The sequence below is a fragment of the Gavia stellata genome, chromosome 7, assembly GCF_030936135.1.
Source record: "Gavia stellata isolate bGavSte3 chromosome 7, bGavSte3.hap2, whole genome shotgun sequence".
NCBI classification, from domain to species: Eukaryota; Metazoa; Chordata; class Aves; order Gaviiformes; family Gaviidae; genus Gavia; species Gavia stellata.
The window spans coordinates 15,186,729-15,203,630 of NC_082600.1; the positions used below are offsets into that span (position 1 = coordinate 15,186,729).

Here is a 16,902-nt window from a genome sequence, read left to right on the forward strand (position 1 = left end):
AAACCAGCCTAGGATAATGTTCCATTTATTATGGTAACTGAAAAGAAATTTTCCTTAACTAGTTGTCTTGAACCACAAGAAGCTGCTGCAAAGATATACATGTGATATTTTGATTTTGTTTTGAAATGGAATACTTAATTTTCTGTTGATTTGAATTACTATTGTGCAGTTGCAAATACTTATTCAGCTGCTGTCCGCAGTGCAGCTGATGAGGTAAAATAACCTGGTTTTATATAGCGTGGATACTTTGGTATCCATAATATTTGTTCACAACTAATGAATTTGCAAGTGATCCAAATGATTTTTTTTCTCTCTAATATTTCTAATTTCTAATTACCCTGACGTAATTAATGTGCAACTACATAAAATATTGCTTCAGATTGCACTGTATGGTTGTCTTACATTCAGGCCTTGCAAATAATACTTGCACATATATATGTTCCAGAAACAACTCCTCATCATTTTTTAAGTGATTAATAAGAGAAGAACCTGTCCATTCATCATTATTGTGTTTTGTTTCTTAGTAATTGGTGACAGTGTGCTTCTTAATCTGTTTTAGTTGGAAGATGGGGAAGAAGAGCCGAGTAAAAACTCAGAGGTCAGGTACAGGAGCCACAGCGACAGTATCTCCAAAGGAAATGTTGAATCTAATTAGTGAGTTATTGCAAAGTAAGTTTTGTTTTTATGCCTCTCTGGGAAAAGGGATGGTGTGCAGACCACTCAAAAATGTTCTCTTTTTGAAGCCAGTGAATTCTATTCATTTCCTGTAAGTGGCCAAGCTTGCCATTTCAGCCTGCTTAAGATAGTATAGTATGTATCTCATAGTATCTGTCTCTCTTAGTATATACCATTATTGGCTTATTTAAATGTGTATGTGTTGGACATACTATATTTCTGGCAGCTTTTGGCTTTACATCTCAATGCAAGAATAAATACCGAGCGAGATTAGATTAAAAAAGAACTACTGTAGGTAACTTGACATTGAAGCTTTGCCAAAAATGTTTTTCTTGTAAACCTCAAGAATTGCACTGTTTCTGTTTATCATTTGAACAGTACTTCAAACTGGTCTCAGAGTAGAGAAATTAACAGTGGAAAGCAGCAATACAACTCAGTTCAACTGAACTGATATTTTTGTCACTTAAATAATTTTTTTGTTGTTGTTGCTGTTTGGAAACTTTTTGTAGTGCTTAGTTCTTGTGTATAGACCAAAGGTTGTTTCACTTGTTGAGGAACTTGGAACTCATCCATTATTTCTAGTTAATGTGAAAAGCAGAGCATCATTTCGTATGATGGTGTTAAAATACTGTTCACTCTTTCTACTGTCATTAGTAACTATGCTGAGCTACATTTCTTGTTGAAACACAAGTCCAAATTTTCATATCCCGGACATATCTAAATATTGCCTTAGAAAAATGAGAATTTCTCTTTAGCATTGCTCACACAGAGGAGACAAGGAGTTGGCAGAGCAGTTTGATGCTTATGCTACAATTGGCCTCTGCTTTGCTACCAAAAATAAAATGTAGATCTAATTTACTAAGCAAAGACAAGTATCAGCTGTTCTTTTTGTCAAGCTTCCATATTTTATTCAACGCAAAGACTTTTCAAATCAGTTGAGCAAGGTAATCTTCAGCTGTCCGCTTGGATTTATGCAGCTTAGATCAAGAAATCCACACACTGGCATTTAGAATATTGTCAGAGACACTGTGGGTATAATCTAAAGCTTGGCTAAGTGTTCCTTTGCTTGTCCTTCCAGTACCATGCATCTGTGAAAACAGTATTGACTAGGCAGGTCAAATGTATGTACCAGCAAATTTCTCAATTACTTAAGGTAAGGTCCTTGCTATTATCATCTGCTTTCATTACAGCAAGAATGATGGCAAGCAGGCTAATATAAACAGAGTGTTTTTCTCGGATTATTGAAAACTGAGACTTTTTTGTTTGTCTTATCTGGGAGACTATCTACTTAATGGTCTGTTTGTTTGGTTTTTTCTTACTAGCTTTTTAAACAATTGGTATATTTTAGATCTGAAAGAATATTTAAAAAAATAAAATAACATGAGGCAAGTTATACTGTGGAAATTTTAAAAGTATCAATTACATGTCAAAGAATGGGATGTTTATAACAATGGAGATTGTAGTGTTTACCATGTAAACATGTTTAAAGGACAAACAGTACTAAGGTTCAGTTCAAGTTGCTGTGAAACCATGACCTTTTCTCTGATGTTAATATATGTATATACACACACACACACACAAAATTAAAGAAAACATTTTCATTTGGTGTTTCTGTTTCCAGAATGCAGCAGTCCTACTCCAGGTCCTGGTAAGGAATGGGAAGAGTATGTACAAATTCGTTCACTTGTTGAGAAAATTCGCAAAAAGCAAAAAGGTAAATGTGAAAGACTGTAAGATAAGGGTGTCTCAGAGTATTGATTTGCCTGAAGAATTGTCTGTGGACAGCTAAAAGAAATATTTGTTGTTATTATATAAATATTATGCAATCCTATTATTTTGGGATAAAAATCTTAATTCTCTGACATGCAGTTGCTTTTTACACTTGGAATTGTTTCTGAAATATTCTGGTGGGCATGACCACTGGCATTAACCATTTTAATACTTAAAATTCTGAGTGAATATCACAGACAAGTGATCCTGTGATAATTCTGTTCGATAAGTAGAAAAAAAAGACTGAGACTGTCATCTCACCACAATCTGAAGCACTAGAAGTAAAAATCCGTTGAGAGGAATAGGCCTTTTTGATTCCTGATTGCATAGTCTGCCCCTCTGCCTCTCTAAATCAGAACATTTTGAATTTAATTTTATAACTATTTTATTTTAACCTGAACACTTTACTGGACCTGGAAACAGTTTCAGCAATTCAACATCATTACATTAAATTATGACAAAATAAAAATATATGAATGCACAAAATAGATTTATTAGCTGATGTATTTATCTGCTATAAATCAAGCACACAATTAAAATAAAGAAATGTTTATGGTACCACAGTTAATATGGAGTTTTATTGCCAATTTTCCTAAGTTTAAGGTATGCTTATTTTTCAGACTAGAACAGTTTTCTTCTGGTATGTTCTGCAGCAGCTCACTGGTTTTGGTACTTTATTTTCATATTAGATTTGATTTTATTTGGAGGTATGCTCTAAAAAATGCTTTTCATCTAATTTTAGTAAAATTAACCTTTTTTTATGGCTGTGGTATTTTAATGGCAGAGAAATAACAATTCTTTCTTATCTGGTATTTATACGGTGATGGTAAAAAAGCCAGACTGCATTTAAAATGGAGATTGGGTGGTTCATGTGCTTGCTTGAAAAAGCAGAAGACTGTACTTAGAGGCTTGAAATGTCCTTTCCATACCTGTTTTTCATAATTTGGACTAATGGATAAGAATCTTAGTTCATGAAATGACTTTTAAACCTCTGAACATCAGTTATTGGTAGAGGGTGTATGGAAGAATAAATGATACTGTTTGAGTGACTGCATCCTGTAGCTTTGTCGAGGTGAACTTGATTCATTGTTTTGCTGTCCCGTGACTTCTATAAATGTATGGTACATGTCCTGGTTTTTATGGTGTAATACATGTGTTATGGTAAAACATAATTCAGGTTAACAAGAACAGAGTTAGCGTTGGGGTTGGGCTGTTCACTATATCTTTCTTCTGTGCCAGAGATTGAAACATTCATGGGGAAAATGGCTGCTGGCAGAAGTGTTAGAATTAGGATAACAGTATTATGTTAGTAAAGCGTATATTTTTTTCCTTGAAAGATGCAACACCTACTACTCAGAGCAGTGTTGACAAATGGCTTTTAATGTAATATTTTTACATACATAGCGAGTATGAATAGTATCGTGTCTCAAAACTATTTTTTAATGGAACGTAGTAATTTATACTACACAGTTTTCTAGCTTAATAAAAGCTTTAAACAATTAGCAAAGGAAGTATAAATTGCTTTTGGGAACTCTAAGATGTACAAATGCATATATATTGCGTAAAGTGTCATACGCTGTGCTTTTCTTGAATAGATACTGGGTTGCAGAGTGTGAACTAAAAAGATCTTGATTATAGAAAACTCTTAATTTGAAAACAGTGTTTTTACTTTCTAAATTTTTTCCTTGTTTGACTCATTAGCAAAATTTTAAATAAAGCTAATTTTTCATTATAGATTTTCATCAGTATAGCTATATTTTGTTCAGGATAGAAATAAATTGTCCCCCAATAGTGCTTGTAGTTTAAAGGAGCTGCTTTTCTCTTTAATTTAGAAAGATGTGGGAAGTATTGGACCACATCATATATGAGGAACAGAGGTAGAATTTCAGATATGCTTACAGAATGTTTCCAAATACAAGCTGGATGTTAAAAGCTTCCAGTAGCCTTATACAGTAGTCAATGTTGGAAATCAAAAGAGCAAAGTCCTGGACAGTATAAACACCTATCAAGTTCTGTAGAAGCTATGCAACTAGTCTAACTAGATTTCTGAAGCCTTAGCTCTGAATATATTCCACAGAAAATAGCATACTGAAGGGACTATGAAATAAAGGAGAAATGCCACCTTTTTTTTTAAAAAAAAAAAAAAAGGTCAAGACACTGTGCACCACATTCTCATTGTATTTAAAAAAAAAAAACAAACCTTTATCAATATTGAGTTTTTCATACCACATCAGCAGAGACTATAGTTTTAGATGATACTTGCACTTTTATGTTAACTGTGGATTTGATTGGCTCTGGGGCTTGACATGCATGATTTGGAGGAGGGGGGAAGATTTCAAATACACTAATGCTACTTTCTTAAAATCCTTTTAATCTAAAGATGTATTTATCACCTGTGCTTAACCAAAATATCTTTGGATGTAAGCAACTTGCTGATGACATTTTGTCACTCAAAATGGCCTGAGCATTGCAGGGGTGTTTGGACACTTTTAATGTGATCTGACACTAGGGTTTGTGTTAAAGAGAACACAGAGGCAAAGAGGTACAGAAAAAGCTGTCAGAGTAATAGCTGGGAACCATAATGCATAGGTTCAAATCAGATGAAGGTTAAAGGGAAAGCTGAGGAAATGAATGAGAGTTCCAATTTCACTGGTGGACCACTTGCCTGTTGGAGAAGCCAAGTGTAAAAATTTGGACGAGCTCTGTGATGTCAGGAGGATGATCAGTCCTTAGTTATTTTAGTAGATCCATATGCTACAGGAAAAAGCTAACTGCCTTGTATGTGAGAGAAGGAGCTTGAGATCTGCCTATCATAATTTCTAGTGCTGAATTAATGAAATTGCAGGTTGCCTCTCAAATTCCTCCTTTGTCTGTATTAACATGTTGTGGTGATTGCATTTATCATCAATATGAAGCTGGGAAATATTTTAGCTCATCTTATTTAAATGGAAAAGAGAATGGGAGCTTCATATTTCATCACAGCTCAGTTTAGGTCGATGTGTTTTTTAAGATGACTTGTAACCCGATTTGGCAGAATATTTAAGTTGGTGAAAATTGTGTATGACGTTTGTATGCTATTGAGTAACACTTAACAAAGACCAGTTCTGACTCAGCTACTTCAAAGTAGAACTGCTGTGGGATAGCAGATAGCTTTTTACATGTGCTTTTATATTGAACTTATTTATCTTTCTAGGTCTTGTTATTTCTGCATTTATTTTTTAATAAATTGTGTATATAGGTTTGTCTATTGTCTTTGATGGAAAAAGAGATGACTATTTCCCTGAATTGATAAAGTGGGCAACTGAAAATGGAGCATCCACAGAGGGTTTTGAAATAGCTAACTTTGAAGAGGAGGGGTTTGGTTTGAAAGCAACAAGGGAGATAAAGGTTAGTATGTGAACATTTGAATTAGATTAGAACATCGTGTTTGGAATGTAGCTTCAGAGCTCTGAAACACCACCTTGCCTTTCCCCTTTTGACTGCTTATGAAAATGCTGTTCCGAAATGCTCTGAACTCTGCGTCCTTAAGAAATAGAATTATTGATAAAATTTAGTATTATTTTTGACTATTGGATAGTACTGTGAAATTTTAATCAGTCTTTTTTCTCTGTTTGTACTGTTTAGCTAATCACCAGAGTACTCTATCCCATTGACGTATCCCTCTCTTCCATGTTTTCTAACTACTTAGTCTCTTCTTCTCTTCTTTCATGTCCCTTCTTTTAAAGCACTGGTCTTTTTGCCTCAAAGAGGTATTTGCAATATTTATTTTCCAGTGAAAATTAAAAAAACCCCAAATTACCTCATAATTGTAAAGAATATATTTTGACCATCAAGTAAGGAATATAGACACACACAGTTAGCTAACTGTTAAAAGTTAAGCATTTAAGATTGCTTCTTTCCATTCCCATTTTACAGATGAGAAACAGCTTTGAAGAACAATCAGCTGTTGTAGAAGGAATATTAGAAAATGAGCATATTATATTCATTTTAAGGCTTTAGTAGCACATAGTTAATAAGGCTAGTACTACTGGTTGATAAAAATCCTGAACAGTTCTTCTAAAATAAGAATGGACAATGTGAAAAAAAACCTTTCCTGAAAGAAAATATTTGATCACGTAATTGCCGTATAATGTATCTGGTAGCTTTGAGGTTGTGTGGGCAATCTACATGTTAGCAGTTTCAAATTGAAGCACTTTATTTTGTAATCCAAGTGTCTTTGTTTTAAGCTTTGTGTAATGCGGATTGGAACATTTGGTTACCACAATATGAAACATAGCACATTTGTTTAATTTGCAGTGGAAGAGAAGGAAGATTTTTGATTCAGAATAATTTTGATTTTTTTTTAAAAAAAAAACAACTTGTAATTTGAAGATGATGTATTTTTGAGACACTTGGCATATCATATAAATGCTAACTGACCCTCTGTGCATTTTTTCCTTTCTGTAGGCTGAAGAGTTGTTTCTGTGGGTTCCTAGAAAACTGTTGATGACAGTTGAGTCAGCTAAAAATTCAGTATTAGGTAAGAGCTTAAGGAAGTTCTTAAGCAAGAACTTGATATGTATGGGATCATTTAATAGGAGATTTTATTTTTTAGCTGATCTCCTTTATTGCAGGACTTGCTTATCATGCTGACCATCAGGTTTGGAATACCTAGAAGCTTGAAGTGTCAGTGGAAATAATTTAATTTTCCTCTTTGTTTCTGGCTGCGTGCACTAGATATCTTCCAGAAGTGTGTGTGTTATTTTGAACCCATATCATGTAGCTTGTATGACACTTGAAGATAAATATCTTCTGAGGTACTGAGAGTATTGTTCTAGTTTCTTCATGTCTTCCGTCATGCAATTGTACATGAGGTGTTTACTGTGTCAAATAACTTCCAGCATAATACAATGTGGGCAGCTAAATATTTTAGAAACCTGAAAAGCTTTTTTTGTTGAAAATTCTTACATGTTACCTTATCATGTTCATTTAAAGTATATCTAGGATGATATTTTCCATGGACAATTAATTTAGTGCATCTCCTTTCTGGGTTAATTCAGGATCCCTGTATTCTCAAGATCGAATTCTTCAAGCCATGGGCAATATAACATTGGCATTCCATCTTCTTTGTGAACGAGCCAACCCCAACTCTTTCTGGCTGCCCTACATCCAGGCGCTCCCCAGTGAATATGACACTCCTCTCTATTTTGAAGAAGATGAAGTGCTGTATCTTCAGTCAACTCAGGCCATACATGATGTTTTTAGCCAATATAAAAATACAGCTCGACAGTATGCCTATTTCTACAAAGTTATTCAGGTAAGCATCTTAAATGTAGTATATAGTATATGTTGTTCTCATGATGATTATTGACGAAGGTGTGAAAACAGTGATGCTAAATAATAGAGCAAGTGTGTTGCTCTTAAAGGTCGGAATCATTAAAGCAATTTCCTGCTGTTTTTTGAACTGCTGTTAAAATTTCGCAGTTCAGTAGGCTTATGAATATATAAGAATGTATTTAGTTGGTTGAGAGGAGTGATTACGGCCCTTTGTTTGGCATTGGGTAAGGCTTCATCTGGAATACTGTACAATTTTGGGCCCACCAGTACAAAAGACATGTCGACAAACTGGAATGAGATTAGAGCAGGGCTATTAAGATGTCATTTGCTTCAGCCCATTATCCATGCAAGGAGAGACTGAGGGAGCTGGATTTGTTTATTCTGGGGAAAAGGAGATAAGGGATGATCCAATTATTGCTTTTAACTTGCCACTGGTAGCCAGACTCCAGAAGTTTGCGTGTGGGAAGTAGGGCTTGGTGGCCTGCAGAGATCTACAACCTATGCCTCTGACTTTTTGAAAAATGTATAGTTTGCAGTAAACAAAGTAAAATTGTAATTGTTAATTGACATAGAATAAAACCATTGCATATGTTGTATTTCCAATAACCATGGATTTAGTGTGGTTTTCTAGTCTATTTAACATAATTATTTTGATTGCTTTCAAATACAAAGATAAACCCATCTGGTAACAATTTGAGTATGGGGAGGCTTGACATGGGTGAACTTTTCATCATGTTCTGAAGTAATGATTTAAATTGAGTTTCTAAGATAGAACTGTTACTCTGACTGATGTCTAGACATAATTGATGTTGTAAGTGAATGGTGATGTGTCGTTGTCAAGGTAGTGCTCAATGTCCCAATATCCAAAGCTTTTTGTGGCACAATCTGTGTAAAAAGCATATGCCTCTATGTACCGAATTTCCACAATTGTGTGATCTAGAGACCTTTTTTTTGGCCACAGGAGAGATCAGAAGACATAAAGCAATTCTATTCTCCTTTAATGTTATCAGAGTTCCAAAGCTTTTCTATTAACTGTTTTAGGTCAACAAAAGTTAAATTATTTTGCATAGCTGTTTGGTGTTTGAAGAACTTTGTATGTTTCAAACACAGAGTCAATTTACCAAGTATAAGGAGCGGAGGGGTACATTTTGAAAACTAAACTATTGAAAATAGTGGGTGAAAACAAAATAAGATGCACTTCATTTTGAAGCAAGGAGTAGGGTAGGAACAATGGCTTTAATATCAGGAAGGAACAAAATTCTTCCTTCCAGGTGTCACAATTCAGGAAATGATAGCCAGCTCTCTTTTCTTGGCATGTGCTATTCTAGGCTGCCAGTCCACACTTGACCTTCCAGCTTTTCACTTTTTTTCCTCAAAGTATACTCCCTGAGCAAACAGAACTCCTAAATTTTATTTCTTTAGAATATCTTTTTACTCCTAGATAGTTCTACTGTTTTTAGAGTTATTAGCAGAATATTGTGTAACATTATCCAATTCTTCCAACTGCTATTCACGCTCTTGCAGTACTTAATCAGATAGCTGAACTATTACTATGACTAGTTCCATCATTTCCATTGACTAATCCTGCAGTAGTAGTATTATGTGAGAAGTTATGTGGTCACAACCTTAATTAAACTAAAACCTGAAATACAGTTTACAGAGAAATGAGATCTGGAATGAAACCCTGGCTTTTCACTGCCATGTGTCCAGTATTTCAGAACGGCTTCTCAGCAATTGGTGAATACATGTAGACTGATATCAGAGTGATGCAAGCACAACTGAAGAATGTATATAAAATGCTGTGGTGTAACATCAGTTGAAGCATGAGATATCTATTATATTAAAAGCACCTTAAATGTTTGACAAAACATTTTTTGTTTGACGCTTTCATGTGGCACATAATCTGCTTAAGGGTGGCAAATACACTCTATTTCTCTTACTGTCTCTTAAAGCTAATAAAAGATCATTTTTATAGCATTTAAGCTAAAGTGGTCAAAGTAATGTCTCACTAAAAAAATTATTTATATTCTGCATCGAAGTCCATGCTGTTGACTGTTAAGAGTTAAGAAAAGCTACAGTTTGAGCAAAGAATATAATGTATGTGAGATGACTTTATGGGCAGACTGTCTTTAGAATCCTAGTGATAGTGATGTGCTGTACACGGTAACAAGCCTGTAATACTCTGTGGTGTTACATTTTTCTCGTTTACATTTGCAATTCTGTGGAAGCTGATATGGCAGCTCATGGAGGAAGACTTCTCAGTCTGGTATTGTTGAGACTGATTCGGTTTGGTTTGATCTGCAGAAATGGGAAACATTTGTGGAAATACATTCTTTGAGCGTTATATTAGTATACCCAAGAAAGTGTTTAGTACTGTACTGTTGCCTTTTGTATGAACTGTTAAAATGTAGGTTCTGGTCACTTGTGGTCAGAAATCTAGACTAGATTTTTTTATTCTCCTGACAAATGCTTTTACTGCTTGTTTTATGTTCTTGTATAATATAGCTGTTTCATGTTGGATGTGAGCATGAGGATAGATCAGGTAGGAATAATTTGCTTTATTTACTTTTTCTTTGGAGAATGAGTTGGTAATAAATACTAGGTAAATTTTAGGTGTGTTCTTGTTGTTTGGTGTCATGCTTCAGCACTGCCATCTAACCACAATTTCAGCTGATTGTTTCTTTACTAGTATTCACTAAATGGCACATTAAGAAGATACATACTTTAAGTTGGCTCCAGGAGTGCCTGTGCTAGGGGAAGAGTGGCTGGAATGCTGCCCTGCAGAAAAGGACCTGGGGGTGCTGGTTGACAGCTGGCTGAATATGAGCCAGCAGTGTGCCCAGGTGGCCAAGAAGGCCAACAGCATCCTGGCCTGTATCAGAAATAGTGTGGCCAGCAGGAGTAGGGAGGTGATCATGCCCCTGTACTTGGCGCTGGTGAGGCCACACCTCAAATACTGTGTTCAGTTTTGGGCCCCTCACTACAAGAAGGACACTGAGGTGCTGGAGCGTGTCCAGAGAAGGGCGACGAAGCTGGTGCGGGGTCTGGAGCACAAGTCTGATGAGGAGCGGCTGAGGGAGCTGGGGTTGTTCAGCCTGGAGAAGAGGAGGCTGAGGGGAGACCTCATCGCTCTCTACAATTGCCTGAAAGGGGGTTGCAGAGAGGTGGGTGTTGGTCTCTTCTCCCAAGTGACTAGCGACAGGACTAGAGGAAAAGGCCTCAAGTTGTGCCAGGGGAGGTTTAGGCTGGATATTAGGAAAAACTTCTTTACTGAGAGAGTGGTAACACAGTGGAATAGACTGCCCAGGGAGGTAGTGGAGTCACCATCCCTGGAGGTATTCAAGGAATGGGTGGACATGGCATTGTGGGACATGGTTTAGTGGGCATGGTGGTGTTGGGTTGATGGTTGGACTTGATGATCTTACAGGTCTTTTCCAACCTTAATGATTCTGTGTGATTCTGTGAATGTACTGGGTACCTATTGTTAATGCTTTTGAGGAAAACTCATGGAAAAGTTTTAAAACTTTTTCATTCCTGTTTCTGCTCTCCAAAATAGAGCTTGTAATTTATGAAATAGTGGAGGAAAAAAGTTCATTAAAAAAAGCCTCTTTATTCCTTAAAACAAAGTACCATTTTCTATTATTCAGAAAAGCTGAAATGAATTTTGGTATCGTCTTGCACACACTCATTTTATGAACAAAGTGGACCCACAGAATACTAGTGCTGAGGGTAATTCATGAGCATATGGAAAAGGGAAGAAGACGTGGGGAGAGAAAAATTCATCATATAAATGAAAAATAGCAAAGCAAAACCACTTTCCTATTAAAGGCAGTGTAGTCTGCAAGCTGTATGAAAGTGAATGTTAGATTTCTGTATACCATCATTTCATTCAGTACTACTACTGCTTTAGCATAAGCATTTTAATGAAAGCTGTCCTGTGTGACCAGGATTTTGATATTGCCTCAGGTATGCAGACTAATGTCTTTTAAAATTTACAAATACACTTTTTGTAATACAAAAATCTTACAAGTGTATTTACTTTCTTGATAGCTGTTCTGCTGCAGAAAGTAAAATTAGTAGCATCTTGAAATAAAAGGTGTTTTGTTGATATTTGAAGACACTGGAAAAGGGAATATTTTGTGCAGGCAAAATATTTTAATTCCCTTGGAGCATTTTTAGTCTGCAAAATGTTTCTAATGGCCGGGGGAATAAAAGGGTTAACAAATCATTCCTTCAAATGCTTCATTTTCTTTCTAGATAGGACTGCTAGATGGTTACTAAAATAATTTGGCTTCTGATAGGTGTGCAGTTTTAAATGTTGTTTGACAAGTGCTGGTCTGTTTTATTTCCCTAGCTTCTCCATAAGGGTGTCTTTCACAGAATGCTGCAGTTCTAACTCTTTCTCCAAGTGCTTAGTCGGGATACACATGAAGAATGGGCAGATTTATGCATTTCACAGCTGTTGCAAGCTAAACTGTAGTCTCGTTTGATAAGCAGAAACAGGTGGGATGTTGAGTAGACAAAAATAAACCCTTGAGCATGTAGCCAGGCTCTATAAACCACACTGACACCTTTCTGAACATATGTAATTTGATAACTGAAAAATAGTTAGAAGTTCTTACAGATGTACTTTCAAGGTGTATTTGGCCTCTGCATTGCTATCAAAATACAGTGAATGGTCAAAAGAGTACTTTAATTGCAGCAGACTTGTACTTTGCAAGATGTTTTTGTAGTTTGTTCCAAAGAGAAATTTTGTAAACTTCAGGGTTTTGTCTTCCCTTGGAAGGTATGTGTGTGACTTCCATTAACATTTATGGGCATTGCATGCCTACTGAAGGGTGAACAGAGCCCAAATATTTATAGCTTAATGTTGATTTTTTTGTACACTGAAATGTGGTGTAATAGGCACAAGAGGGAGCCATATAGTTTAGACATTCACAGTGAGATATTCCTAATGAAAATACAACCAAGTTTGAACCTTTTTTTAAAGAATATGCAGTGGTCTTCATGTTTGACTTTCAGTTGCATCTGTGTGCCTGTTTGTAGTCGACTACAGAGAAGTTTTTGTAAATCAAAACAAGACATCAAGACAAGGAGTGCTCTTACAGAAGGTAGAAGTGCCCAAACTCTATTTATATCTTGCACACTACGGGTCTGAAGCAGTGTTGTATCTTTTCCCCAGGTATAGTAAAGGCTGTTATTAGTTGCCTTACTAAAACACAATTGTATGATAATTTTAGTGAACTTTTAAAATCTCTTAAGTGGTAGGTTTGAAACTAGCAGAGCCCATCAGCTTTTGCCAGGGTAGCCAGCTGTATGCATTCAGGAACACTCTTTATGTAAGTAGTATCTGTATGTAGCTGCCTCTGATGCACTGGAAAAAGGATCAGTACTGCAGGACGGTCCAGGATGGCAGTTTGGCATTGATTTAGACAGTGTTTTCAGCCTGTAGTCTCTGGACCACAAACACCAATATGGGTGACATTGTAATGGGCATCTGCTATAGGCTGCCTGATCAGGAGGAAGGAAGGAGTAGATGAAGCCTTCTACAGACAGCTAGAAATAGTCTCATGTTTGCAGGCCCTGGTCCTCACGGGGGACTTCAGCCACCTCGATGTCTGTTAAAGGGACAACACAGCAGGGTATAAGCGATGCAGGAAGTTTGTGGAGAGCATTGATGACAACCTCCTGACCCAAGTGCTCTGGCCAAGAGCCAACGAGGAGAGGTGCTACTTGCACTCATGGACCTCATACTTAACAAACAAGGAAGGGTTTGGGGATGTGAAGGTTGAAGACAGCCTTGGCTGCAGTGACCATGAGATGGTGGAGTTGGGGATCCTGAGAGGAAGGAGCAGAGCAAAAAGCAAGGTCACAATGCTGGACTTCAGGAGAGCAGTATTGGCCTCAACACAGATCTTTTTGGAAGAGTCCCATGGGATAAGGCTCTGAAGGGAAGAGGGACCCAAGACAGAAAATGTGGTTAATATTGAAGGATCACCTCCTCCAAGGTCAAGAGCATTCCATCCCAATGAGCAGGAAGTCAGGCAAAAATACCAGGAGGCCTGCATAGATGAACAAGAAGCTCCTGGCAAAACTCAAACACAACAAGGAAGTGTACAGAGGGTGGAAGCAGGGACAGGTAACTGGGAGGAATACAGAGACATTGTCCAGTCATCCAGGGGTGAGGTTAGGAAAGCTAAAGCCCAGCAGGAATTGAACCTGGCAAGGGATGTCAAAAGGGCTTCTGTGAGTTCATAGGTGACAAAAGGAAGACTAGGGAAAATGTGGGCCTGCTGCTGAATGGGACAGGGGACCTGGTGACACAGAATGTGTAAAAAGCTGAGGTACCAAATGCCTTCTTTGCCTCAGTCTTTACTAGCAAGACTGGCCTTCAGGAATCCCAGGTCTCAGACACCAGGAGGAAATGCTGGAGCAAGGAAGATGTACCCTTGGTGGAAGAGGATCAGGTCAGGGAATACTTAAGCAAACCGGACATGGGCCCTGGTGGGATGCACCCACTCGTGCTGAGGGAACCGGCTGATGTTATTTTGAGGTGACTCTCAGTGATCTTTGAATGATCATGACAATCGGAAGAGGTGCCTGAAGACTGGAGGAAAGCAAATGCCACTCTTAGCCTCAGAAAGGGCAGGAAGGAGGACCCAGGGAACTCCAAGCCTGTCAGCTTCACCTAGATCCTTGTGGAGGTGCTATCCAGTGGGATCTTGACAGGCTGGAGAAATGGGCTGTAATTTGATGAAGTTCCACAAGAAGTGCAAAGTCCTGCACCTAGTGTGGAATAATCCCATTAATATGTTGGGGGCCAAGCTGAACAGGAGCCACCAATGGGCCCTTGCAGCAAAAAGGGCTAATGCTGTCCTGGGCTGCATTGGGAGGAGTGTTGCCAGCAGGTAAAGGGGGGTGATCCTTCCCCTCTATTCAGCACTGGTGAGGCTATCTGGAGTACTGTGTCCAGTTCTGGGCTCCCCAGTACAAGAGAGATCAGTAAGTAAGAATTTTAGAATTAAAGGAGAAAGCAAAGTCACCTGTTTTAAGTAATATTTTAGCAAATTAATTTAATTTTAAGTTGTATGTTTCTTTACTAAGTTAATGAGCAAATACTTGCAAATGCTTTCTTTGCCTTCTGTCAAGCTACTGTTACTCTAAAAGGCAGAAGCTGCCCCATGAACCACACTATTTTTTTAATAGAATCTACTTGGTAGAAGTCATTACTACCTAAAAGTATTATCTGTAGTCTGGTTTGTATCCAGTGTTCCACAGGAACACTCTCATACCAGTTTTCTGACTGGTATATATTGACATCTGGGCAGTGCTTGTGAAAGTGTTATTGTAGTCCCATTGTGAATACAAGCCTTGCAGTAATCTATCCAAAGATGTTTTGATCTGTTTTTTTTGCACTATTGGATGGAGAACTTAATTTCCTGGAGGCTGTAATCCCTTTTGATCAGATACTAAATTTTATTTATTATTCATATAAAATTTGACTAATTGATTTATTGTGAATGAAATTCTAAAACCCAGTTTTTAGCTGTTGGGCACTGGAATATCATTTTAGTTGGGACATTTTAACACATTAATTTCTAGATCTCTAATATTATAGCATCTTTAAAATCTGGTATCACATCTGGCTCTTCAATATTGGGTATATTAGGTGAGATTAATTTTGACACTAAGTTTTGAAGCTGTGATGATACTTTCAATATGACTTATGCTGCTCTTACGTTATTTTTCTGTATTGTTTCTAACCTATCCTATTCCAATAAGCATATTATTTTCTAGGTCAATGAAGTAGAACGTCTGGTCTCTCTCGGTACTTGGCTTTAAGATATCACCATTTAACTTTCATGTGCTAAATAATGTTTGAGATCAATGCAGACAAGTGTACTGCCTTTTCAAACACTCTAAACTATTCACGTTTGGAAGTTGTTTATTATTTTAAAGTTGATATAATAAAGAATATTTTAATGCTTCTAAAGAGTTCAACTAATATGCAGTCAAAAGCAAATGTATTTGGAAACAGAAAAGAGTTTTGATCATGTACCATGTAGATCCTTAGGGTTCTCAGTTTTCCCCCCTACTTGATTTATATTCATTGGCATGCCAATCAAATAGCTTTTTTCAGAAGTGATGTCAGTGACACTGTAAAAAATGTGTGGAAGAAAGATGGCACAGTTGTAAACCTTATAAAGTCTTTTCCTTTTGTTTACTTGTCTACTATACATGTCAGCTTAAGGGGAGATTTAAAATTCCATTGAGCGGGCAATTACAAAGGTAAAATAGTGTTGCTATTTAGATTTGCTTTGTCTGAGTTTCAATGCCTGAGTTGTTCTGCTTGATCAATAATAAATCAATAGGCACTTAATAATGGAACATATTTTTGCCTTTCTGTGTTTTTTCCTCTCTGTGAGGGCCAAAATACTGTATTAATCTGTTTTGCTGGCAGCAAACTGAAGATTGACTGTATGCTTGTATGTACCACTTAGTGTGTCTACCGTAAGGTGGTTTAGACTTTGCAAACATGCGCCAAATTCCTGATTTTTCTGTCACTTCTGGTATATCCCACCCCTGGCTATGATGACAGTAGCGCCAGATCCTGGGGCTTCGTTGGGCCATTCCTGTGGCTGTCCTTCTCCATTGCAGAAGCAGCTGCAGGCTTCAGTGGGTTGCATCTGTCTGTCTCAGACAAATGAAGAGCTCAGGTCCTTGTGTGGGTAGGAGGTCTGCTGCCTTCTTCCCCCATTCCTTCCTTGCCTTCCACAGGAACATGGCGACAGCTCTGGGCTTTGAGCCAGCCGGACACAGGAGGAGGTGTTTGGCTGTTCGGGCAGTGTTTGCTCCTCAAACAGCTGTTCCCTATCTCCTCCAAGGAAAAGGTGGCAGGCCATATGGAGGCATCCTGTGGTCCAGATTCAGCCGATGGGTGCCAGTTGGACCGTGCTGGCCTAGATCAAAATACAGGCACATCCTACTTAGTGTCTGCTGTTTCTTACAGTCAAAATGTTTTAAAGTTGGAGGACAGACAGAATAAAACATACCTTTCATTTTGGATATAGATGTTAACTTTCTTTGGACATTCATTGTTAAGATCTCCTAATCAGTAGGTTTTAATTTATTTTATAATCG

The 16,902-nt window shown here is 37.4% G+C and overlaps 1 protein-coding gene across 1 annotated transcript in view; it reads left to right on the forward strand.

The window, feature by feature from the left end:
• Nucleotides 1–566: 566 nt before the first annotated feature.
• The window catches only part of SETD3 (SET domain containing 3, actin N3(tau)-histidine methyltransferase), a 38,692-nt gene continuing 22,356 nt past the window's right edge, over nucleotides 567–16,902 (forward strand). The window contains exons 1-5 of the mRNA XM_059819409.1: nucleotides 567–669; nucleotides 2,297–2,389; nucleotides 5,684–5,832; nucleotides 6,892–6,964; nucleotides 7,485–7,741. Coding sequence (XP_059675392.1) covers nucleotides 567–669; nucleotides 2,297–2,389; nucleotides 5,684–5,832; nucleotides 6,892–6,964; nucleotides 7,485–7,741 — 675 coding nt within the window. The remainder of the gene's footprint in view (nucleotides 670–2,296; nucleotides 2,390–5,683; nucleotides 5,833–6,891; nucleotides 6,965–7,484; nucleotides 7,742–16,902) is intronic.